This window comes from Centroberyx gerrardi, chromosome 15, assembly GCF_048128805.1.
Source record: "Centroberyx gerrardi isolate f3 chromosome 15, fCenGer3.hap1.cur.20231027, whole genome shotgun sequence".
Lineage (NCBI taxonomy): Eukaryota > Metazoa > Chordata > Actinopteri > Beryciformes > Berycidae > Centroberyx > Centroberyx gerrardi.
This window is the reverse complement of record NC_136011.1, coordinates 18453581-18478160: the sequence shown is the minus strand read 5'-3', so window position 1 is coordinate 18478160 and position 24580 is coordinate 18453581. Positions and strand designations below refer to the sequence as shown.

General features: G+C 44.6%; 1 protein-coding gene across 1 annotated transcript; it reads right to left on the bottom strand.

The window, feature by feature from the left end:
* LOC139921447 (protein FAM53B-like) lies at positions 1 to 23636 on the bottom strand. Its single transcript, XM_071911677.2, has 5 exons — positions 23513 to 23636; positions 13227 to 13446; positions 11213 to 11267; positions 8075 to 8946; positions 1 to 1221 (listed from the first exon to the last, which is right to left on the bottom strand). Exons 2-5 carry the CDS (start codon positions 13305 to 13307, stop codon positions 868 to 870), a joined length of 1362 nt encoding a protein of 453 aa, XP_071767778.2. The 5' UTR covers positions 13308 to 13446; positions 23513 to 23636; the 3' UTR covers positions 1 to 867.
* Between the last annotated feature and the right edge of the window lie 944 nt (positions 23637 to 24580).

The window sequence follows — 24580 nt, the reverse complement described above, 5'->3', positions numbered from 1 at the left end:
TACATTGATATTAGAACTGAAAACTTGAGATTCAGTGTTTTTATTCAAATATACATTTTGCATATTAAGAAACTACAAAAAAAAGGTCAGAAAAGGTGGCTTCGGCTGAGGCTAGATTTTCTGAGGTGAAATGGGAGAGCAAGCGTCCAACAGAAGGCACTGTCTGTCATTTTCCAAACTCCTCTTAAAGCTTATTTACATTCAGCAAATTCTGATCTTCTTGTGTGCGTACAAGATGAAGAGAAAGGTCAAGGGTAAGTCTGTGAGAAGCTACTCTTTCCCGTTGTTTACCCCTCCCTGTTTCACCCCGTCCTTCATGCCCCCTCTTTCTCGTAAAAACAAACTCGAGCTAAATACAGGGGGAGCCCAGCTACTGCTACTGCTACAGTACTACAAACCTAAGGTTAGTTGACTTTGGAAAGGTCGTCAGGTTGAAAAGACAGAGGGGGTTGGGAGGTTTTCTTAAGACTATCCCTCGCTTTCCCGCTCCTGAGTTAAGCCACATACCAAATGAAAGACAACTAAGGCCACTGCTTTTTGATTCAGACTTTGAGAATGTTCAAGGCAAACGTGTGTCATTAAGAAGTTAGCCAAGGAAGCCAGCCGTTACAGTCACACATCCCAATCCTGTGTCCAACATACTTAGTCCTTTATCATCTATATCACTTTCCTCACGTCTTTCCAACGTCTTTCCCTTTAAACGATTCCAAAAATACTTCTCCTTTCTTCCTTTCTTCCGTTCCTTTCCTTCTGCTCACAGCCCCTCTTAATAGCCAGCTTTTGGGACATCATCAAACGACGTTTCTCAATATCCTGTAACACTCTAGAGCAGTCCAGACATAGGCTCTTAACTCTCCTACAAAATGTTCAGTTTCTCTCGATCTGGTCAAGGTCCAGCTCCCCCCCCAGCTGGAAAATGTCCCTCTGCGTCCCACAGTCACCCTTCCAGAGGGTGTGTTTGCCACCCACCACGCCTGCAGGAGACCCGGGCCGGGAGTCCACGCTACACGCCGAGTCGCTATCCAGTTCCTCGTAGGAGGAGTCCTCTTCCTCGTCGTCCCCGGTCACCGCTTGCCGAGACTCCAATCCCAGCTCAGACACGGGGGCGAAGTCTGAATCCGGTTGGCTGCTAGTCCTGGAGGAGGGAGGGGGCAGGCTTGATTGGCAGCTGTCAGCGGCGGAGAATCCAGGGCAGCTCAAGCTCTGAAAAGTCTGAAGTTTCTGTTGAGAAGAGAGAAAGAGAGAGAGAGAAAAAAGAGTTAGCGCAAAAGCAATGTTGGTTTGTACACCGTATCCCACGTTCGCATCCCAGGTTTATATCTATCTCGAGCTAATAAAGCTGTAAAAGCAGGAGGGTTTGCTGGGAGGAATTTGCGCTCAGCGTTTTCCAGCATGTCGGTCTGAGATTGTGTTTCACTTCGGGGAGCCAAACTCTGCCTCGCACTCATCGGCCGCATGTAAGCATGTAAACACACACATGCGCACAATTACCCACACACACAAGCGCACAGAAGCACATGCACACACACTCTAAATCTTGTGGGCCGCGCGCGAAGAAAGGCCGGTGGAGACACAAAATACTGAGATGAGTTGCAAACCACAGAGGTATTCTGTTCCTCCCCACGGCCTATTTATCTATCTGTCTCTGTCCTGCTGCACCGGAGGGGGAGTCACGGTGTAGCACACAGGCCGTGACAGGGAACCCAGCCTTGTATAGAAGTGGAGTATCTCTTGTTCAAACCATTGTTATTCACAGTTGTTATGATGTTTTTGTAGTTCGACTCTCTGGGGAGAGTCGGGGGAAAATCTGTGTGTGTGTGTGTGTGTGTGTGTGTATGTGTGCGCTTGTGTCCGTACAAGCAAAGAAGCACAAGCGTCACAAGCCCTCGGGAGTGGAAAGATGACTCTGGAGTGGATCTAGGTTTACGCAGTGTGTGATCTCAGTGTATCTGTGTGTGCCAGTATGTGTGTGTGTATGTGTGTGTGTGTTAGGCTAAAGAAAGGTGTCATTCTAATAACCTGATTAAAATGCGACTTGGGGTAAATTTGAAAGGGTGAAAGTATTCACTGATATTGCTTGTGTGTGTGTGTAGTTGTAATATGTGTCTGCATGTCATTTAGACTGAGATGGCCAGTCTCTGTGTCTGTGTGTGTGTGTGTGTGTGTGTGTGTGTAACTACAGCTCCATGTGCTTGGTTTTCGGTTGTTAACACTTGACCTTCACCTCTATTAACACCCTCTCCACACTCACACACAAACACACAGCTATTTTTCAAACGTACTGCGAAAATTTAAGAACTTCACTACCCGCTATTTCTTGCATTTTTTATTTTCTCTTTACCTCAACTACCTCAAACTGATTTAACTCTCCCATTTGCCTTCATACTCTCTTTCCTCTCTGAATTCCTCCCGTGCGGCGCAGTGAAGGGGTTAATGATCCTCGGGTGCCCCAGCAGCAGATGTTGGAGGCATGGAGGTGAATAGAGATGAGGTCCTCTCTATTGAACCTCGGCTTACATGACGGACACCTCTAATGTTCCCTAGCGTGCGTTAGCACATCGCCTTTCCTGTTACAATGCGCTGGGAGTCTCCCTTCCCAAAGTCTCCGTTTATTAGGCTCTCTCTCTCTCTTTTTTTCCGCCCAGATTTAGCGCGGTCCAAAAGAAAAAGACAATTCAGGGTTTTCGCTGCCTGAGCTAAAGGTTTTTTCACTTTGGCTGGATTAACTTTACGTGTAAGCTGCTCAACACAGGAGACCGGGGAAAGGCTTCATCTTGAGCCTTGCTCGGGTGCAACTACTTGAGGTGATCATGTGAGTGCCGGGGGCCGAGGGCTTTGCTGTAGTTACCCCACTGGAGTGGAAAAGGGGATTTCTGAGCCCCTCGCTCTCTCTGTTCAACCCCCTGTATTACCCCGCTACTAATTATCACAGCAGAGGAGGAGACGAGAGGAAGAGAGAAAGGAGGGAGAGAGAGAAGGGGAGAGGCAGCTTCTCCACAATATGCTTCCTATTAAATCTGCTGAGGCTAAGGCTGGGATTTGGGTGGGGTGTGGTGGTAGGTTGGGGGTTGGGGGGGTGGGAGAGGGTTCTGCAATGTACCCCGCTTTGCTTGTGTTTGTTTTTACTTGAGTACACCCCCACCCCAGACCCTACACACACACACACACACACACACACACACATTAACAACATACACAAGGGCCACACACACACAGGCAGGCACACCAACCAACATGCTCTCATGTCTCACACAACCCACTACCTTCTCCCACCATAATCAAGATACTTTCTAAATGTAATCCAGTTTTCAAATTTGTCACTTTCATCAATAGCTTAATCCACTGGATTCCTCTGTAACAGGTGCCTTTACTTTGGAATTATTTCGCATCGAAAAGCCATAACATTTAATAAACTAACCTTTGTATAGAATCAGATTACTGTTATCCTGTGATATGATCCACTGCTGCCCAGCCACGGTCACCACAACCTACACTGCCACTACAAAAGCATTATGTGTGATATAGGATAGAGGGGCAGCAGCTGTGGGACAGACAAACACAATGTAGAAGGGCATTAAGAGGTTAGGGAAATATCCCCCTGTTAATTAGGGCTGACAACAAACACTGCAAACAACACCCTGCTAGTACTCTGGCAAAGGACCTGCTGTGCGCTTCTGAATCATTGACGAGACACACACACACACACACACACACACACACACACACACACACACACACAGGCACACAAACAAACACATAGGTACATGCATAGGCACACACTACGCTACTCTCTATGTACACAGTCAGCCAAATACAGCAGCCTCATATTGAAAATTGTCAGATTGTATTTGATCAGAGTGTTTTTCTTTTCACTAGCTCCATGCTGAAGTGCGGTCATATAAACAACATCCAGAGACACTTTGCTATGAGGAAGACAGAGAGACCTCCTACAGCAAACAGTGCTAAAACAGAAGAGGGGAGAGGGAGCAAGCGAGGAAAGTAGAAGTTAACTCATTCCTGACAGCCAGACTGCATACTTGCACACCTCCCCATCAATTATCTGTGTGTCTGCCTGTGCATGAATGCCTGTGCTTTTACTGGCCTGTGTATATGCCTGTGATATTCATTGTACTGCAGTGAGAGTGATGTATGGCGGGTATGAGCAAATGCATTCAAGTAAGATCAAAAAAGACCGGCATGTTAAGTTGGGGCAAAGGATATGCAGTCATATAGGCTACATGGTAGGGCTGTAACATGGGGCATGTATGGGACAAGTCGCAGCATGTCGTAACGCACGGCGCGCACTGCACCTCCAGACACCCACCTAGCTGTTCCCACAAGCCCGTGGGGCTTGCCACTCAGCAATGATCACCATGTCTGCCATCCCAGGAATGGAGCGAGATGCAGAGGAGAGAGAGAGGAGGGGAAGAGGAGAGGAGCTTGAACTTGGGCCAGCGAGTAGATATTAATAGAGAGCAGTGAGGAGTTTGTCCGCCAGCCTCCCTGCAGAAATAATACCCCCTTCTTCACCCTGCTATTTCTCTCCTGAATGCACAGACACCCACACACACACATGCATTCGGGCTCGCGCCGAACACACACCGCTGTTACCACCGCCGCTGCTGCTGCTGCTGCTGCTGACACGGCAAAGCCAAACATAGCTTGTATTCATTTGTTTATTTTTTCTTTAACACTTATAACAACCCAACTGAAGTTGATAATTGGGGCTGGAAAGACAACACAGACAGCAAACAATCAGAGGGAAACTGCCACGGAAGCCACATACAGGCCATTTCCTCAAAAGCAACATGTGAGCTGCATCAACAGTCATTTAGTAAGTGACCTAGTATCAGACTGTAAAAGATAACATTTCCCGACTGACAGCTCTCTGCTCAGCGAACTACTCCGAGAAAAACAACGAAGGGGCAGACGGGCAGCCACGGACGACAGCTAAAACGAGGCGATGGACGGAGGAGTGGACAGACATACAGTACGTGGCTGACAGGGAGGATACCGGAGGAATTCTGGGGGTGGTCACACACAAATCCCAACGGTAGCCAAGCTATAGCCCATTAGCATGACATGCATCCCCAGAATTCACACCCGGCTTCATTGGCGCGGCTGAGGGATCTAGAGGCCAAATTACACCATGTTCCACTGACAACAGGCCCTGGGGACCTGTTACATGGTTGACCCACCCAATCCTTAACCCCAAACCACCAATGGACTGTACTACAACCTGCGACACGTGGACAGTCCACCAGATAAAAAACTCTCTATAATAAACATCTCTGTAGCAGACTGGCGCTCCTTCAGGTGCAGCTGGCATGTCATTGAGCAATTAGTGTACTCACTTGCACCTTATTTGTTCTGACTCATCATCTACACACCTATCAATTAGAGGTGTGTGTTGACAAATGTGTGTAGGTGCGAGAAGGGATGTGTGTGACCTAAATGTCATTGTGTTCAGATGAGGCCTATTTTATCAATTCACATACTTGAAAAAGCAATAACTCTTAATTTACACCTTAAGGCAGGGCCGGAGTGTGATTTTCAGCCCGGGAGTGTCATGCTGCCGACCAGCCCACTGCTCAGGAAGGGGAGGGTGTGTGTGTGTGTGTGTGTGTGTGTATACACCACTGGCAGTCTGACAGACAAAGAAAAGGAGAGAGAGGGCCAGTTAAAAAATAGACTGTCAGCATCAGTTTATAAAACTGTTTGGCCATCACAGGATGGCTTCATTTTTCTGGCAATTACAATTGGGAAATCACTTTCTCAGGAAAATAAGCTTATTAAAATCAATCCCTGAACTCATCTGCACAGGACAGCCAAAGTCAAACCCTGTTAAATACCACAAAAGGTGATGCGAGGCTGACATTTTTAAGTGGAGGGTGAAAAAAAAATCCTCCCAAGAATCGTGGAAAGTAAAGAATTCCCACAAGACGCAGTAAAATCTCATCTGTTCCCAACCTTGACTGTAATTCTTGTGTTCTGTCTGCACTAGAGCAGGCACAGGTTGTAACCGGCCCCACGCTTCCACATTATCACTTCCTTTTCCAGACAGTATGCCAGCTAGTAGCTTTCCCTCGTCTCTGCCTGAGACAAACCACCTCTATCTTCATCAGCCTATAAGACCTAAGATCTATTCAAATCTTCACTAGGTGCTTCTATTGTGTTCAGGCTATTTCAGCTTGTTTTATTCAGGGTGATGCAGAACAAACTGCTTGTTTAGGGACTTAGACACACTAAGATGGGGGTTGTGGTGGTGGTGAATTTCCTCTTGTCGGCCTCTGATCTTGCCGATGATCAATAAGATATTAAGTAAATGCTGAGTACACTGGAATATGTAACTAACAGTGTGTGTGAATGAAAGCGAAAGAGAGAGGGAGAAAGAGAGAGTACATGTGTGAAAGTATGTATACTGTGTCACTGTGCTAATGTTCGTGACTCCAGGCATGCAGGAGAGTGAGAAAGCAAACATAAGTTAGATCTGAAATGACCCATCTAACCTGTGCCACCTGACTCCTTCTAACAACACCAGGCACAATTGAGCAACTCAGGCCAAAAACAAAAAAGGAGGCTAAAAAAAAAATAAAAAAGTACAAAACAATAGCTCTGCCTGTTAACCATTGAGAGCAGATACCTCTCGGAGCCGAAAGAATAGCTACTGGAAAGGTGTGCTCTTGCATTCCTGAGACCGGAGGTAAGGTAAAACTGCGTGTGTGTTTGTGTATGTGTGTGTGTGTATCCGTGTGTATGTTTGTGTGATCAACGTGCTTGATTTTCCCCTCTTAGTGGCTGGCATGGATAGAGGAAACATGCTCGCTAGGCTCCATTACCAAAGCCTTGTTGATCCAACCCTGGCTAGATCCTGAGGGTGACTGACTGGGAACACAATTCTTTGGGAAAAGGAAGGGAGGGGAGAGGGAGAAATTGATGGTACTTTCTAATAGGGGAGAGAGGGAGGGGAATTCTCCCTCTAAGAGCTTTTCCGTGACAAGGAAAGATGAGTAAAGCATTTAAAGCACTACGTTGTCTCTGGGTCTGAGTCGTTAGTTTTGGTGGTATAGCTGGCGGTATAGCTTCTCTGCAGGACTACAGGAGCGTACAAATGTATTAACAGAGTGGTACTTGACACAAGAATCAAATCAACATCTCTCTGCGCTGAGTAAAAACATCAGAGCGCTGCCAAACATCAAAACAGTACATTAAATACATCATTAAAATACTTCTACCGTTCTATTTTTGGTTTCTCCGGGGGTCATTTATAATCTCATGGCTGTTCCGCTGCTTCCTCTGACCTTACACAAGAATAAACAAGCTCTTGTCGTGGGGGAAGGCAATCCGGCGGAAAAAATTATAGGTCTGCGCGCCCAAATATCCCCACTATTAATTACCTCTGGTTGCCCTAACTGCCTGATATTAGCAAGAGGGAGGGAGGATGGGATGGACCAATGGAGGGAATTATGGATGGAGAGGGGATCCAGGAGGAATACAGGGAGGAGGGGCATAGAGGAAGCAAATGAACAGCGAGGGGTTCAACCTTTGGATGGGCTGTTTACCCAACAGAGTAAATGAAATGATAACCGGAGCCGGGCTTGCTAGAGCGCGGAGCTAGGCAGCGTGACCGAACACAAGGAATGCTTCTTTAGTAAGAGCCACTTCCCAAGCTGGAGGGAGGGAAGCCTGAGATCACTTAGCTCTGAAGCCTCGGACCGACGACCCAGAAAACTTAATTCAGCTTGATTTAATCCTGTCCCTGATCAGACTCAGAGTGAGTGAGGCCAAGTTATGTTTGAAGGGCTCTTGAACTACTCCCATGTCTAAGAACAGAGAGGTATTTGTCTCTGTAATTGTGCTTGGCCCCGGCTTCAACCTAATGCATTAGAGGACACTCCAAGGCATTAAAGGAGCATTAGGACTAAGCCGATGGCTGATTTACGTTCAATCAACACAAGAAAATGATACCAAACTCGGTGAGATGGGTGCAGTCATACTAGCACACATCAAAATCAAGTCTAATCATCCCTCATTTCTAATAAGTTCAACACATGTTCAACATTTCCACACTGACCTGAGTCATCTTGGCCAGGTCCAGGGAGGGCCGTTGCTCCTGGGTGTCCTCTGGCCTCCTGCGCTTCATACCAATCTTTTTATCATTTAACACGCAGGGCTGGGACCTGCTCCGGGACAGACCCCCCGTACCCCCGGCTCTCTGCCCAGCTCGCCTCCCCAGTTCTGGGGTGGAGTCTGGAGAGCTGGCCTCCGACGCCTCCTCCCTCTGGAGCTCGGGCAGGCTGATCTGCTCGTGGGAGAGGGACAGGGGCCTGAGGAAGTGGTGATGGCGGGAGTGGTGATGGTGCGAGGAAGGAGAGGTAGGGGAGACGGGCGAGGCGGTGAACAGAGGGTGGAGGGGCAGTCGCTGGGTGAAGCACGGCAGCTCCAGGGCTCCGTCTGTAGGGATGCTGGAGCGCGAGGGCAAGCTGAAGCTGGAGCTGCGCTGCATGGCGGGGAAATGGCCACCTGAAAACCCTGCACCCCCTCCTCGGACGCTCCCCCCGCTGTGGCACCTCCGTTTCTCCACCGTCGTCCACACCCGGGACCCCTGGGGCCTCCACGGCGAGCGGCACCCGCCGAACTCGTCAGAGAACGACAGGGACCGACACTGACGCTTGCTAGGGGGCGCTGTGGGAGCGTGGTTGGTGGTTGCAGCGATGGACGCGGTGCGGGAGCGGGGGCTGCCCACTTTGCCGTCCCCCAGGCTGAGGTCTCGAATCAGGCTGGTGATGGCAGTGGCGTTGCCCGCCTCCTGGCTCCAGTGCCGGCTCCTCGGCTGGCACTGTTCAGGCATCACGTCCCACAGACTCTCCAGACTGGCAGCGGACTGGCAGGGAGCTCCCCGCTGCACGGCACAGCCTCGCCCCAGGTCCAGCCACCTATCTGTCTCTGCAATATTCATAACACACACACACAAATAGCCACTCAGTGGATGCTATTGCTGACACTAACATATTAATCATAAATTACTCTGACTCTCTGGAACCTAGCTATCTGTACAACAGTGAGGCAATAGCTACATCATCTTAGTCATGTCATGATGAATTCTAGCTTTAAGAAAAACAATAATAGGAATAGAAGGAAGCTGGAATAAGCTAAGTTCAATGTGTGAAAACACACACACAAACAGACAAAGGAGCCGAAGGCAAGAGGGAATGAGTGCAGTCAGGTTCATGTGAGGACTAGTTAGGGAGAAAAAGGGAGAACATAGAGACATAATCTACCAGCTACAGAAGGGAGCTATTTAGCTAAGAAGAAAGTGAGCATACACTTCATGTCATTTGGGGCAGTTAGCCTTGTGGCAAAGCTGGAGTTAAGACAAACAACACAACCTCACATGATGAACTAAGCAAAAAAGGCAATGAAAAATCAGCTTCATCAGCAAGTCATCAGCTTCATTGCATTTTTATGAAATCATTTGTCATAGAACATTTGGCTAAAGATGGCATGATTAAGCCTCAGGGTGAAGGTAAATAACACTGCAGTCAATCCCCGATTCAAATGGTGGATTAACTTTGATGATGAATTGAAAACTGACATCAAGATAAAAAGAAAGTGCGTGTCAAAGTCGGACAAAGTCACTTTCGACAAGCATAGTGGGCCTGGCATTTAAAAACTGCCATTCACTTGTCATGGCATTTCACAAATCCAAAGCATCCCATTACACAATGTCCATTTCACAATTCAGTGGCCTATCTGTCCACCAAATTTCATGGAAATCCTTTCATAATTTCTTGATATCCTGCCATCAGACACAGACAAACAAGCTAATAGGGGTGAAAACTCTAAATCTAAATCTAAATATCACAAAATGTTGAGACTGTGTGAAAGACTGTGGGCTTACAAAGTAATATTTGAACTGGGACTGAACAACAATATTTGTCCATACCTTTTTTGTGCACATTCCTAAACTTTTTAAAACGTGGAATGTATCAAATTCAATTTTCATATTTTTTCCAGACCTGCATGAACCCTGTTTCCAAAAACATGAGTTATCAGTACACTAAGATAAGCATCAGCCAGTGAAACGTAGAAGCACATTTCTCTTGGTGTGACAGCAAGTCACTCCCATTACTCAACTGGTTAGCAGGATAGGCCTACCAGTATATGACTTGACTCGCCTTGGGTTTGAAGATGACAGAAATGAGTATGCCAGCTGTCTCACAATACGAACAAAGGAATGTATCACACGGCCGTGGGCAATAATACACCTACAGTAAAGTGCCATAGTGGCTCTAGCTAATCAAGCCAAGAGGTTAACACGGGGATCTATTGAAGCAGTTGGCAAAAAGGCCGCTTTGCTGATCCAAATCCCATCCTTTGGGATGTTTGTCTCCAATTTTGGCCTGCGCTCTCACAGACTGGTGGACGGAAATCATTGTTTCGGGCTGACAAACAATGTACGGGGGCTACAGTGACGACCTGACAGGAATGTTAGGAAAACAACTTGACAAAGGGATAAAGGGATGAACTTCAAAAGGTCATCCTTTGAAATCAAAGACAAACTGCTGGTTGAACTAACAAGACATGTTACACAGTGTTAATGTCAACAGTAACAGTAGAAATAGTACGGCCATGCTCCTCCCTGCGATGTTGCCACCTCTCCCCCCAAAGTAAAAGATGATAGTGTGCGATAGCAGGGGCTTGTATTTACAGTAGCATGTCTTTTAACACAGGGAGAAATGACTGTAACACTGACTGAGCCAAAGGGAAATTGTTGACATAGGCAACAGCACATTCAATTACAGTTAATTCCCATGAGAGTAGTGTGCAACGTTGTGTGGAGGCAGGTGCACCCTGCTCATGAGAGAGGGATGAGTGACAGATGGAGAAAGGGAGAAGTGAGAGGGGGAGCGTGACAAAAGGATAAACAAAAAGACGGTTATAGATGGGGTCATTCAGCCTTACTACTTCTACTTATCAAGAAATTAGAGGGGCAATGCATTATGTTATTATTACGTTTGTGAAATTAGATTAATTAATTAAAATAGTGACAGATACACAAAAGACGGGAGTTCCCAGCTCAACCGGCTCACCGTTCAGATCTTGAGTAAATAGGCAGGAGAGAATGACGGGAATCTTTAGTGCATGAGAGAGGAAGGAAAGAGGGAAAGACACCGACAGAACAGACAAGAGGAGCGAGGGATCCACTCACCCACAGTTCCACAGGAGAAGAGGGTGGTCCCTCTGCTCATGGTGTGGAGCTCACGCTGTGGATGGGCAAATGGAGGGTCAGACAGTCAGGGAGATGAAAATAAAATAACAAATGAGGAACAAAACCTTAAGCCTTCAGTTGTTCACCCCAGTCATAGACATACTGACTGATTAGGCAGTACACACTCCAGATTAAAAAGAGCTACTTGTTACCTTTAAGGACCCAAAATGCTTATTTTCAAATAGCAGCTCGTACCTTTAAGAATCCATCCGTAACTGAAATACTTAAGAGGAAAACAACCCTTTTACCTTAAAAAAAAAAGGTTTTTCAGAGGCAACTGCTGAGAACCATATTAGCTAACTTGTAACCCCTCAAGAACCTTTGTTCTTTAGGAGTATAGAACAGTTTTGTCACACCTAACCCTCTCGATGCAAGAACTCGCAGTTCTTACAGCAGGGTGGTGGCTGACTGCGCAAAGGACAAAAGGAAAATGCCATGATACACTGCTGTGAGTCACCTACAGTTTATCACCACAACAAAACAATGTTTCCCGAGATACTAGACACCATCGAGTCCAAAATGAAGGCTATCACTCCGTAAGACTGATTACATTAAACCAATTTCATCTGAGGATATTTCACCCAATCACTCAAACCTCAGCTCTTTAATGTCATGGGCTGTTGAGTGAAGAGGAAATATTATTCTATTAAGGTGAACTAACATACAAAAAAGGTTCAGGCATTGATTGCTTGGAGTTCCCAGCCAAAAGCTACAATAGTCTGTATTGTAGAGAAGCCAAGACACAAACTCTGACTTAATTAAGCTCTCAAGGTTAACACAGAGTGAGAAAGAGTGTTAGAGAGAGAGAGAGAGAGAGAGTGAGTAAGACTGAAGCACCTGCAAGGTTGGTTTAGCCTGTCTGCTGGAGCCTAAAGTGGTCTAGACCAGGGGTTCCTATACTTTTCCACACCAGGGACCCCTAAATATGTGCTAACCAACGAACATGTGTTTAAGATTTTATCCCATCTAGGAGGTTTTTGTTGTTAAGATTGGATTTCACATAGAATTTGTACAGTAGGTGGGGAGATAACAGTGAGGGGAGAAAGCTTTGATCAGATTAGTCATTCTTACTAAGAATTATATTCTATATTCTAACTCCTGGTTAAAGTAATAATGGAACTGATGCCCTCTTAAAGAGCATTTCAATGGTGTCTTGCTGTTAATTTGATGTATTTCCAGTTGAAACAGGATGTCGGGGCAGGATATCATGTGGGGAGGGACTGTTTGAAAACTGTTCAAAAGATCAAAATGCTTCATGCTTCAATCTTGAGCTGACAAATTTCAGATTTTTCAAAATGAATCAATTCTAGCCACCGCGACCACAAACACGGTATCATAGGAAAAGGAAACGGGATTCTCAGAGGTGAACACCCAAAATGCACCACCCATATCGTGTTGCTACTCGTGTCATTTTGAAAGTTGTAAAGTTGCAGGTTATATATGATGGGAGTGGTGAAGGAGGGGAGGGGTTGGTAAAAAATCTGTGATGGTGTTATTGGTTGGAATGAAATATGACGTTTCCTAGGAAGTAAAAGTAATGGAAGTTTAATAAAAAAATAGGAGAAAATAATCATGTATTTTTTTTGTCATTTATTGTTAAATAGGTGTATTTTATGATACAAAAGAATTAGCTAATGAGGTGAAGAACTCATTTTTCATTTCACTGCGACTTTAAAGACAGCTGGGAAACCACAGCCAGCCTTATTTATGGCTCACTAACATTATGAGTAGGTGACTTCTGGCTGCTAGATCATGGTCTGACGTGCTTTCTCACATTGTGCAAGTGAGTGTCCGTGATTACAGCTGGTTTCTGTGGCATGTGGTTATGCACTCATGTACTGTAATCGCTGACCTATTCATTTTGCAGACTTCACATCTGAAACACCGTGTGCATCCTTGACGGCAACAACAGTTTACTTTGAGTCAAAGTCGCAAGGTAAAGAGTTTCTCTCACCAGCAGTCTCTCGTTGTTCCTGGACCTTACATCATTGACACCCTTCTTCTTTTCCAGTGTTTTCGAGAAAATGATCACCATGGTAACACACAGCTCTGCTCCAGTCTGTTCCAGTGCAGGAGAAGGCCATGGGCAGCCATCTTAGATGTGGGAACGGGACAGGTAGTGCATTTGGGCGAAACAGACGACCGGTGGACGACCTCCCATCTGCAGAGCAGCCCTTCAATGGTAGAGGGGGGGAACAAAGAGAGACAGAGGAACAGAAAAAGATAAATACGTATTTACATAACACAACATATTATTCTAAAGTACATCAGAACGGAGATATAAAGCTGAGAGTGAGGGCGACACTGATGGAGTTAGTATGTGAATGAATGCCACTTCACATGTAGGACATTGTGTTACCATATCGTTATAGAACAAGACCTTTTCCACCATGCCACGCTGTGTACAGGTACAAAGAGTGGAGGACAAAGGATTCCAGCTTCTGGGTGTGTCAGGCTGGCAGGTAAGCAGGGCGAGGAGACGGGCCTAAACACAACCCAGCACACACTCAGGTTTGACTACACAGCCTTCAGCAGTGGTTGTCAAAGTGAGGTCCAGCAACTAGAGCTGCAACGATTAATCGATTAGTTGTCAACTATTAAATTAATCGCCAACTATTTTGATAATCGATTAATCGGTTTGAGTAATTTTTTAAGAAAAATAATAAGTAATAAGTCAAAATTCTCTGATTCCAGCTTCTTAAATGTGAATATTTTCTGGTTTCTTTACTCCTCTATGACAGTAAACTGAACATCTTTGGGTTGTGGACAAAACAAGACATTTGAGGACGTCATCTTGGGCTTTGGGAAACACTGATCGACATTTTTCACCATTTTCTGACATTTTATAGACCAAACAACTAATCGATTAATCGAGAAAATAATCAACAGATTAATCGACAATGAAAATAATCGTTAGTTGCAGCCCTACCAGCAACCCCAGGGGTCACGTTTCCCAGCAAAGAACATACATTTAATTTCACTGCTGATACACTAGTTGGACAATATTATACTGAGAAAAAGGGTGCTGACTTATGTTCAACTCATATAGTTACAAGCGTATATGTACAGTCTTTGCAAACTAAACAGGACGCCATATGCTAAAACGACTTCTTTAACCCTGTAAAGGATGGAACATTTAACACATCAGGCAGACTCCACAGAACAGCAGGGAATCTAAACATGGTGGAGCAGAAAGCAATGTTTAGCTAATCCTGGAAAAGACATCACTCACATCATATGACTACAGATGTGGCAAAGAAACACAAATAGAACAAAAAAAACATATAGGGAGCTGAGGTTGCATCATTGACTATCCTCACCCACAGATGGTATAAGTAGAACACAGGCAGTAGCTGCAGTAAACACAAACTCTTAAGATACTTGAAGTTCATACTAAGAAGAACTCAAAGTATTTTAAGAAGAACTGTGTAAATGACGGGCACGATCAAGCACATTGCACTTGATCCTTAATCCAGGCAGAGCGGAGCAGGAATAGCAGCGGTGACCTTGGACTTGGGGTTCATCCCCTTCATTAGCCGACCACCAAACACATTGCACAGCAACCAATTAGAGAGTACCAGCCGCATGGTTCAGATCCTCCAATCAACTGTTTGCTAATGACAGCTTTCTACTGCGGGGCAACACATGAGGCTAATGGGACTTCCAGACCTGCTAGGTTATCCTGCCCCTGTAATGTGTGGTTTTAAGTTAAGCAATGGTTGTTGGGCTTATATAAGGCGAAGGGTGAAGGCTGCAGAGCAAGTGTGCACTGGGTATTAGTTTTGTGGGACAATGTGGTAACTCGTGCATGTGTCAAGAGAGAAATGGACGCCAGAGAGACATCCCAAAACAAAGATGGAGTCCACACAGGGTTTGGATAAGACAATTTTCAGTCAGTTGGGGCGTGTCCGTGTCATCCCTATCCCTTCCCTCCTCTCCTTTCCTCTCTTCTCCAGCCCCATGACTACATGGAGCCTCCAAATGTTTCATGTAGGCCAGCCCCAAACCAACTGCTAGCATATGACTTCCATTATCTCCATTTATCCCGGAGAGTCAGTGGAGCACAACTGGGCCTCCGCAGGCAAGAGGGGCTGGTACTGGTGGTGGGAGTCAGACGAGAAGGGAATGTTCTTCTTGATCAGTTTTGCAGATTACTTTACTGATTAGGAGTGACACTGAGTTATGGGTGCGGCAATGCAGCAACAAGGTTGTGTGTGTGTGTGTGTGTGTGTGTGTGTGTGTGTGTGTGTGCGTGTGTTAGGAGAGCAGGAATGAAGGAGCGTGAAGGTCATGTGTAAAGGTTGATGCAGTGTATTCTTTGACTGATGGAGTTAGGAAGTGTGACATGCTCCATCAGGGCCAGAACAGCACCTCTCGAATGTGTGTGTGTACACATGTGTATGCCGACCTGCATTTGTGTGTGTGTGTGTGTGTGTGTGTAGTGACTGGCAAGTGGGGTCATGGGAGAGGGCAAACCGAGTGTGAATTCAACCCTGGAGCCATGCTTACTTAATGAACCAACTCCTTATGATGGAGAAACCGGAGCTTAATGGAGAGAGTGCTGAGGAGCACGTTTGCAGGCCAGAGTACTGATCAAATGTTCACTGCTCACAGTCTCCTTGTTGGCAACATTGCACTGTTTGCAGACTTTTATTGTTTGACTTCCTGTCATGCTAAAGAAATTCCAGAAAGACACCGGAGATACTAAAACCAAGTTGTTCAACAGGTTCCAACTATGGTTCATTTATGGTCATTTATTCATGTAGTGTGTTAAATCTGGTCCCTGTACTTCTGTAGTTGTCATATCACATTTGATTAGAGCAAACTAACTAAACTAACTAAAGACTTGCCAGCTTTCTTGTACACTGAAGGAAATTTTCACACTAAATTGAAATAATAATAATAATAGCATTTGGGCCTATAAAATGCCTGTAGGGGAAAGCAACTAAATGTGAGTTGGACTTTAAGTGGACTTAAACCTCATGGTAATCCTAACCAGATTTTCTTCATTTGTGTAAACTGGGGTGCAGACAGCAGCCCTTGGCTCACAATAGCCAATGACTCAGGAGGGCACTAGAAAGGGCAGCTAAGATAATATGGCTCCATGCCCAGGCTGAGATTTGTACAGGCAGATGAATAGAAGCCTATTTGGGGCCCCCTGAAGTCCTGTGACGGGGTGTTTGGTGTCCATCACCAATTGGCTCTGCTTACTGCATACTTGTGCGGAGCGCGTCTGGTGTCAAGCCTTTGATCGGTGGCTGCAACTGAATGGAGTCCCCTCATTTCATACTAATGAAATAATCAGGACCAAACAAACAAATACGGCTGACACATGGGAAAAATGACATGCATACCAGATACTAATTTTCAAAAGCGTAAGTAAAACTATATGGGTTAAAGTTTTCTGCCCTTCAAAGACACTTTGTAACCAGATAGGCAATGTGCTACAGAACGTTTCACACGGAGGCAAAAAAAATGGATGTTAACATCTGTTTTACCTGCGGGATACGGTCATGGGAGATTAAAACAGGCAAAAAAAAATGTTTTTACTTTTCTTTTGCACACTCATCATGTTGTTTTGTAGCCTGGGTGGGAGAGAAAGTGAGAGGCTTTCTCTTGTGAACGTCTGCGGTGTTGATGGTTGATTCATGGTGAACACCCAGCCGCCCCTCTCTCATATATTGAGGCCGAGGTCGTAAAAATGGTCCTAGGGAGGTCAAAGCATACCATTGAATCCTCTGGCCATCACCCTAGCACCCGCTGCCGGGGGCACTCTGTCCAAAAACAACACACCATCATGCAACTAGATCTTCAGAAGTGCGTAAACAATGAAGGGCTCTTTCAGTCAAACTTTATGCTCTGTCAGTGGTCAGGCTCTGGCCTCCTTCAGCAGATTCCCCTGGACGTTTCTCTAACGACAGTGACCATGAACCTCTGCACAAACACTGCCAGCAATTTAACTCCCAACTTGATGAGCAGTTTAAAAAGATCATTCACTTCATTTTAACTTTGAAAGGCGAGCCGTCACCCATAACAACAGCGGCACGATGAAAAGAGGAGGAAATAAAACTGTAGAATAAACCTGATAGTCCGGTTAAGTATTTCAACCTGATTATAGCATTCTCGATCTTATTAGCATGCAGAAACATTTGTATTACATATGCTTACACACTTCCCCTTACAGTGTGTATCAGCAGGGTGCTGCTTCCCCTGTGGTCACATGTTGCTGCTCTATTTGGGTGTGGATTAGAAGCATTGACTTCATTAGCAAATATGTGATGAGAGAAAACCCCAAAGGAAATCCACAAAGCCTTGTGAAAACTATTTTGCTTCAGATATAATGCCACACTGACCACTCCCTCTTTCACAAAAAGGAGGAACAACTAGTGCAACAAACATCTCATCCCATCATGATTTCACATCCACATTTTAAGTATGCTGCAATATGTCAAGTGTGCGTAATGCTCTATGAGGAATGCTTCAGCTAGCCTACAGCATGTTTCGTTATATGTGATTGGTTTAAGATATGGCTAACCCAACATATTTGATATGGTAAAATTAGCTGTCACAGACCAGATTAGAAAAGTAATGCACAAGTGTAAAATCAGATATTCACACCATGTAGTGTGAAAGCTAGTATGAAGAGATTTTTGCAAGTAAAAAGTAATGAGGTTTCCCAGCTATTCCTCAGGGCCATTTTCTCCCTGAATTACTTCATAAAAACAGTTGTTAAGCTGTCCAGAGTTTCTATGAATTCAATAGGTAGCCATAGCAACCAAATACATAACAGAGGATAACGCTGACAACTGGTGATGTGAAAAAGGCAGAGACATATCACCTAGCCGATAAAGAATAATGTGTGCACAGCTCATCATTTCCTTATCAGTGGAGTGTGTTAGTGTTAGAGTTAGTGTTAAGACACTGGACACTTGAACAAGGCCAAACTGTTTGCCAAGCTGTTATACAGTGACATGCAAGCAGCAAAACCAATACAGTTCCTCTACACACTCTGAAACTTATTTAGGGTCAGCGCTCTCTGTGTCAGACCGAACCTTAGTTAATTCCAGTCTTAACACAATTGACTGCAGCAGGATCAGGTGTTTCACTTTGAGCAAAGGAAGGTATGGGGCCTCTTGCCCCCTGGAGTGACCCTCGCATGCCAGGACTCTCCATACATCAGGTACCCCACTAATTACACTACCCCCCACCCCATCAATCCATGCCTTTCCGCCTGTGGTTTCTTCCATTACCCATGAGTGCCTGTTCTGTTCTGTGCACACTAACCAGAGCCCTAATCCATCAGGGATACATTACATGGGAGCCTCCAGACCGAGCCAGCAATCCCCATCGCACGGCTCTGTCAGGGGGACCACTCCTATACTGTGTAAATAGGTGACGTTATATAGATTGTCACTACTAATCAACAGCCAATGTATAAAGTGACACTGCCCTCTGAAGCGGTTACATAACGCCATACTTTTCATATTGTGGATGCGCATCGGGTTGAGAGAGAGGTGAGAGGCCGAACGGGTGGGAGAATGTCAGAAAGAAAACTATGAGCGGCATTCCATAGGTCCATTCATTCATTCATGAGAGGCTAAACCCACCATATGGACCCTTTGACTGCTCAGTATAGTGTGTAATGATAAGGTCCATATGCTGGGCTGCGAGAACAAGAGCTTTAGCAAGAGCCTTTTTATACGTACATCCATCCTTCACTTTACCCGGCAGTCAGTCTGACTTGTATATTATCTGCCCTGATGTAGATTTTGAGGTGAACTTAAGAATGGCTTCAACTTGTTCACTGCAGTACTTTCATTATATCTCCACCCATATCATCCTAAATACATTGTCTGACCTACTGCAGAGAATCAGGTGATCTGCTGCCAACAATGTAATTGGTTGCAAATCTCCCTCCCGGCTGGTTTTCAATCTTGCGCTGTTGTTTGCAATGACCTGCAGGTGTGTGTAAAGCATGTTGATCGACTAAAGCCCAACTACTGAGCAACAATTAAAATATAGAGGCCTAGAGCCAGGAGTTATGACACTGTCGCCATGATAATAAGCCTACTTGATGCAAGCAGGATTGACAAGACACACTGGCCCTGTTCTCAAGCCTAGGCTTGCACAAGAGCCAGTTCTGGAGGATTTAACACATTAAACGGCAGGTTTGTGTGAGGCAACGCCATCATGCTTTACTGTGGAATTGGTCTAACTGCTTAAGCTTTGTCACAGATGTGGAAAACAGGTTCTGCAAATACGTCAAATTAGGCTGTCTGTGCCAAACAGCAACAGAAACTTTCGTTTCTCTTTTTTCTGGGGTTGCAATTGAGGGATTAGCCACTACACTGGATCTACAGAGAAGCTATCCGAACCCTGCATGATTCACACAGGAGCTATGTGATGGCGTTATGAACAGGACATTTTGAGGAGAAGCCAATCCAAGGCAGCTGAGGAAAATAAACGGAAGAATGCCAACCATTGTCGTTCATAACAGCAGTTTTATGATGACACAAGACAACAGAGGACAAAACACGAGGTCACTCTGGACTATGGGGAACTTCCAGCACTGGGAGAAAAAGAAGTTTCATGCAGACAGAAGTGTACACAGGCACACACACACAGACACAAACACACACACACAACCTTTGCATGCAACACTTCAATACCACCAGTCAGACACTGGATATGCAAATTAACTATGACTAACAAATCTATGCAAGTGAAGTGCTTTCTCTTTTTCAGGTCGAGATAAAACTAGGACCCTGAGGGTATAGTCACTCCCTTCATGTGTGACTGTAAAAAAAAAAAAAAACACTAGAGACAAATTTATTTTTGTTTCTTCTTTTTTTAGTTGAGATGATTCCTCATCATCACCACACAGAAACTTCTCTTCCTAAATCCCTAACACAGCAAAAAAAAAACAACTCTGTGGCAAGAGTAGCTATCAGTCACATCTTTATAATAACAGATAAAGGATTTATGATAAAGACCTGCACAATTTTTCAATAAATATCACTATTTATAGTCTGAGATTAATCCATGTCTGAGAAACAGGCTGTCAGAATATCCCCTCCTGTCATCTAACTAGCCTATCAGAGTTGTCTACGGACAGGAGGCAAAGGAAGAAGACCACTTAATAACCAGTGGGACGTGCCGATGGAAGGACTCCCATTGCATCCCAGAATGCTTTTCATCTCTAAGTAGAGTCTGGTGCCTGTCTTGGGGGGTTGGGGAGTGTTTCTCTGGTGTATGTGAGAATGCCTCTTTTCTTTTCTTTTCAGCTGCAGGTCTTTGGCTCTGTGGGCGTCGAGACGCCAGACATACAAATCTATCATGTTAATGAGGAAGGAATATACACAACGAGAAAAAACAGCATCACACGAATATATTGACAAAGTGAAATCAGTAGGTTATTTGTTTTAGATTCCCTGTGGCCAAGTGGTGAGAGTTTCAGTTTGTCTGAAGCAGTAGTTATGACTGCAGGTCACAGAGAAGAAAGGGAAGCTGTTAAAATGAATAGTGAGCAGCATAGAGGCACAGACAGGCATGGCTAACAATCCCTTTTCTGGTAGCTTTGCATAATGCCTTGGGCCAGAGAACGGGTGAGAGAGAGAAAGAAAGAGAAAGAAAGAAAGAAAGGCATCGTATTGGAGAAAGAAAGAGATAACATACATATAAATAGAGAGAACTGGGCAAAGAGTGAAATATAGAGAAAGACAAAAAGAGAGAAAGTGACGGAGAGAGAAGGTGGCAGCGTGTGCGTCAGTGTGTGGAATGAGTGAGAGTTACACAGACAGAGAGAGAATGGTCCAGTGCCTTGCACAGCACACAGGCACACAGCTGCCCACTGGCAGAATGGAGCTCTAATAGGGCCTTTTGCCTACAACACAAAGGCCTTGCAAATGTGTGCGTCTTAAGCACACACTGGAGCACAGAGTGATCCCCCTTAAAAACCAACTGGCCTTAATTGCTTCCATAAATTATGGCTATCCTATGTCCAAAACAAGTCTCTCTTGTCTGTCTACAGACTAGCCCATCTATCTGTAACAACCCCATCTTACTAGACTAGTCCTCAAATGGAACAATTGCAGTGCAAGTTCTACTTTAATAAAAAGATTAAAAGCACAAAGTAATTATCAGGAACTGAGGCAGACAGGGTGAGATTGGCCCTTTCACAGTAGATTTGAGAAAACTCTTTTTAGCCAATCAACAAGTACAGTAAGAAGCATGTTAGCAGGTTAAAGTAATAAAATTTGGCAAAATTTCAAACCACTTTCTGACACCAAGCTGCAACATTCAAACAGTGGTTTAAATTTAGAAATTAGAAACACCACCATCATCTAAAGCAGAATCAAAACACTCAGACCAGGTTTCTCTGAAACCTGAACAACCCATAGTGTGAGGCAGCCTTATCAACATCCCCTTTGTAATTAGATACTAGAGCTGGCATCTGATTAAATCTTTGCCTGACTTTCTGCTTCACTTGCAACCCGAACTTCAGCTACACCTTGCATTTGTGAGACCTTTGTTGTATGGGATTCTTGAAACAACTACTGCATTTCCTATTAACCACACTACCCAGCCATCCCAGAGTCAAGGACAACATGTGTTATGGTGGCTGTAAGAAACATTTCCAGGTATTCTCAGTTTGGCCATCCTGGTACCAAACCAGTTCCTCCTGGTATTTCGTTTATGGTGTCCACAAAGATCAACCAACGCTCATGCATTATTAGAAAGGGCAAAACACAAGCACCGACAGTAACTTCCTGACCCCCAAAGGAAAAGAAACACCCCTGACAAACCAGTAGTCGAGTGCATCACTCTCACAACGCTCCATATTCAGAGTGTATTTGGTTTCTATTTTGCACTACTGACAAGGCAATAATGCAGTTATAAAAAAGGATATGAACCCTGGCCAGTGTTCAAGATAAGACACAAAACTGCCAATACATTCATCCACACACAAACCAGAGTGAATAGTATTAATTGTATTCACTTGGGAAAAAAACATGTTTTCATTTAAAGTAGGTTGATTCTACTTACTGCACATACTATGAAATTATTTTAGGAAAAGCTCATATCAGTTTAGGAAAGGTGGGTAAGCTCTGATTCATAAATGTGTAATCATGAGTAAACTGAGTTTACCCTTCACTGCATCCCTGTCAAAGTGTTGTAATAGACTATAACACTGTAGGCTATATTTATATTTAACTCTTTCAATACCAACTTCTGTTCCAGGATGCAGTTACTCTCTCAGGCTTATCTATATCTTTAATCTGAATACAGAAACAAAAATTAGGAAAAAAGTGACTCATGGTTAGACCTCATAAGGATAAAAAAAAAAAAAAAACCCAGCTCTGCCAAACCACAAATAAGAGGCATGATTTTAATTACAGATACCAGCCCATCGGGATACAAAAAAACAGAAATATGTTGTGGAGATTAGTGAGTGATATATGCAACCAGGCCTTGTGACTCAAGGCGCTCAAGCTTCTCTCAATCTCTTCGCACAGGTTGTGGTGAGCAGTGTGTCAATATGAGTTGCAAGGCAACCGCACTGTATCTCCACCTACAGGTTCCTGACAACAGACTTTAGGTTTATTATCTCGGGTGAGAGATGGAGGGGAGTACAGTGGCTCAAGGGGGGGGGGGGGGGGGGGGGGTTAATATGCAGGATATCAAGCAGAAGCTTTTCATACAGCAACAGGTTGGTCTTGGTGGCCGAGCACAGCACATAGACACAGAAAACTATCTCTCACTCAGCTTGTCTCTCTTTAGAGACCACTATAGGACTCACTTGGAAGCTCCACAGCAGTTCCTCGGTTCAGCCCAATAACGCTGTAATAACGCTGTAGTCGACATGACATCCACAAGCACTACTACACCACACACCACAACTTTTCTTGTGCCAACTCGGGTTTATGGGTTACAGCAGAGCATGAATGAGTGAGTCGATGCAATTACGAATAAAAGTCAATGGGGGCAACGCTAAACTGCCTTTTAGCGTGTATTCAACAAAAAATACACAAACACATTTGTCTCCTTTACGCCCCCAAACCGAGGCACAATGTTGTCATCTAGCAAAATTCTTAAGTTACATGCAGAAGAAACCCAACCGTAGACAAAGTACCCTCCTCCACAATGTAATCAACTTTGCACAGACACAAACGAGGATAATAAAGATGAATGCCTGGACATAAGTAGCATTATAAAGTATCTGAACAAACGCCCTACTACCTGGCCAGCAGAGAAGCTTTCGAAGTTAAGTCATCTTCGACTTCTGCAACAAAAGGACCAGAAAAAAAAACAACATACAAAGTTTTCTCACAGTTGCAGCCGCCAGTTCAGCGTTGTGAGCGCAGGACTGAGCAGGACTGCATGCAGCTGAGCGGAGGCTGCTGCTTTAGCTCCAACATTGATTGTAACAATATCCGCGTGCAGCCAAACCATTTGGAGGGGGGGACTGGAGAGAGGCGCGAGCGAGTGGCACACTTTCCCCCCCCCAACAAGACGACCAGGAGTGTCAGAGCGATCTCAAATGCAATTCACACTTTCTTTCTGGTGTTATTATAACTTAAAACACAAATATGTCCAAAACTCACCATTACACATAGCCCAAGTCTTTATTTCCACCCCTTGTGACTTGGTATGGTCCACTGCTGTCCTCCCTGAAGCATTTATCATAATCATCATTTACTACTTTGTAATACCATGCATTTCATTGTCAATGAGGCAAATCAGCATCAACATTAAGGGCTAGCAGAATTAATACTTATTTGAATTTTTACCTATTGTCTTAAAAAAAAAGTTGCCACAGTCTCTCTTGGTAGATCAAAGGGCCCATGATGTAAAACACCTCAGATCTAGTTGTAATTAAAACATTGTCCCTCAAATTGAAACAGAAAGTTGACAAAAAAATAAATCACTTATTGGACTTTATAGTTATGCATTTTGCTGTAAGATAGCCAGCCATGGTAATTATTAAATACTGAAAAGGCAGTGTGTGAAAATCTTTGGACTTTGGAAAAGGCCTGAAATGCTGCGAAGGAGGAATCTTTCCCACTTCCACATTGGCTCTCCTGCCATGGAAAACTGCACTGCTACATGGTGCAGTAATTCAATCAGTCCCCGAAAATCCTATTAAGAGACCTTCAAATGTGTTTCCAAGGAGATGGAGTGAAAAACATAAATATTTGCTGTATCACACATGAGAGGCTAAAATGAAAGCATGGTATTCATGGTGGCAGGGTGGCAAGGAGGCTACGGCATCGAGTCTGAAACCTTTGATTGGGCGAACATTATGAG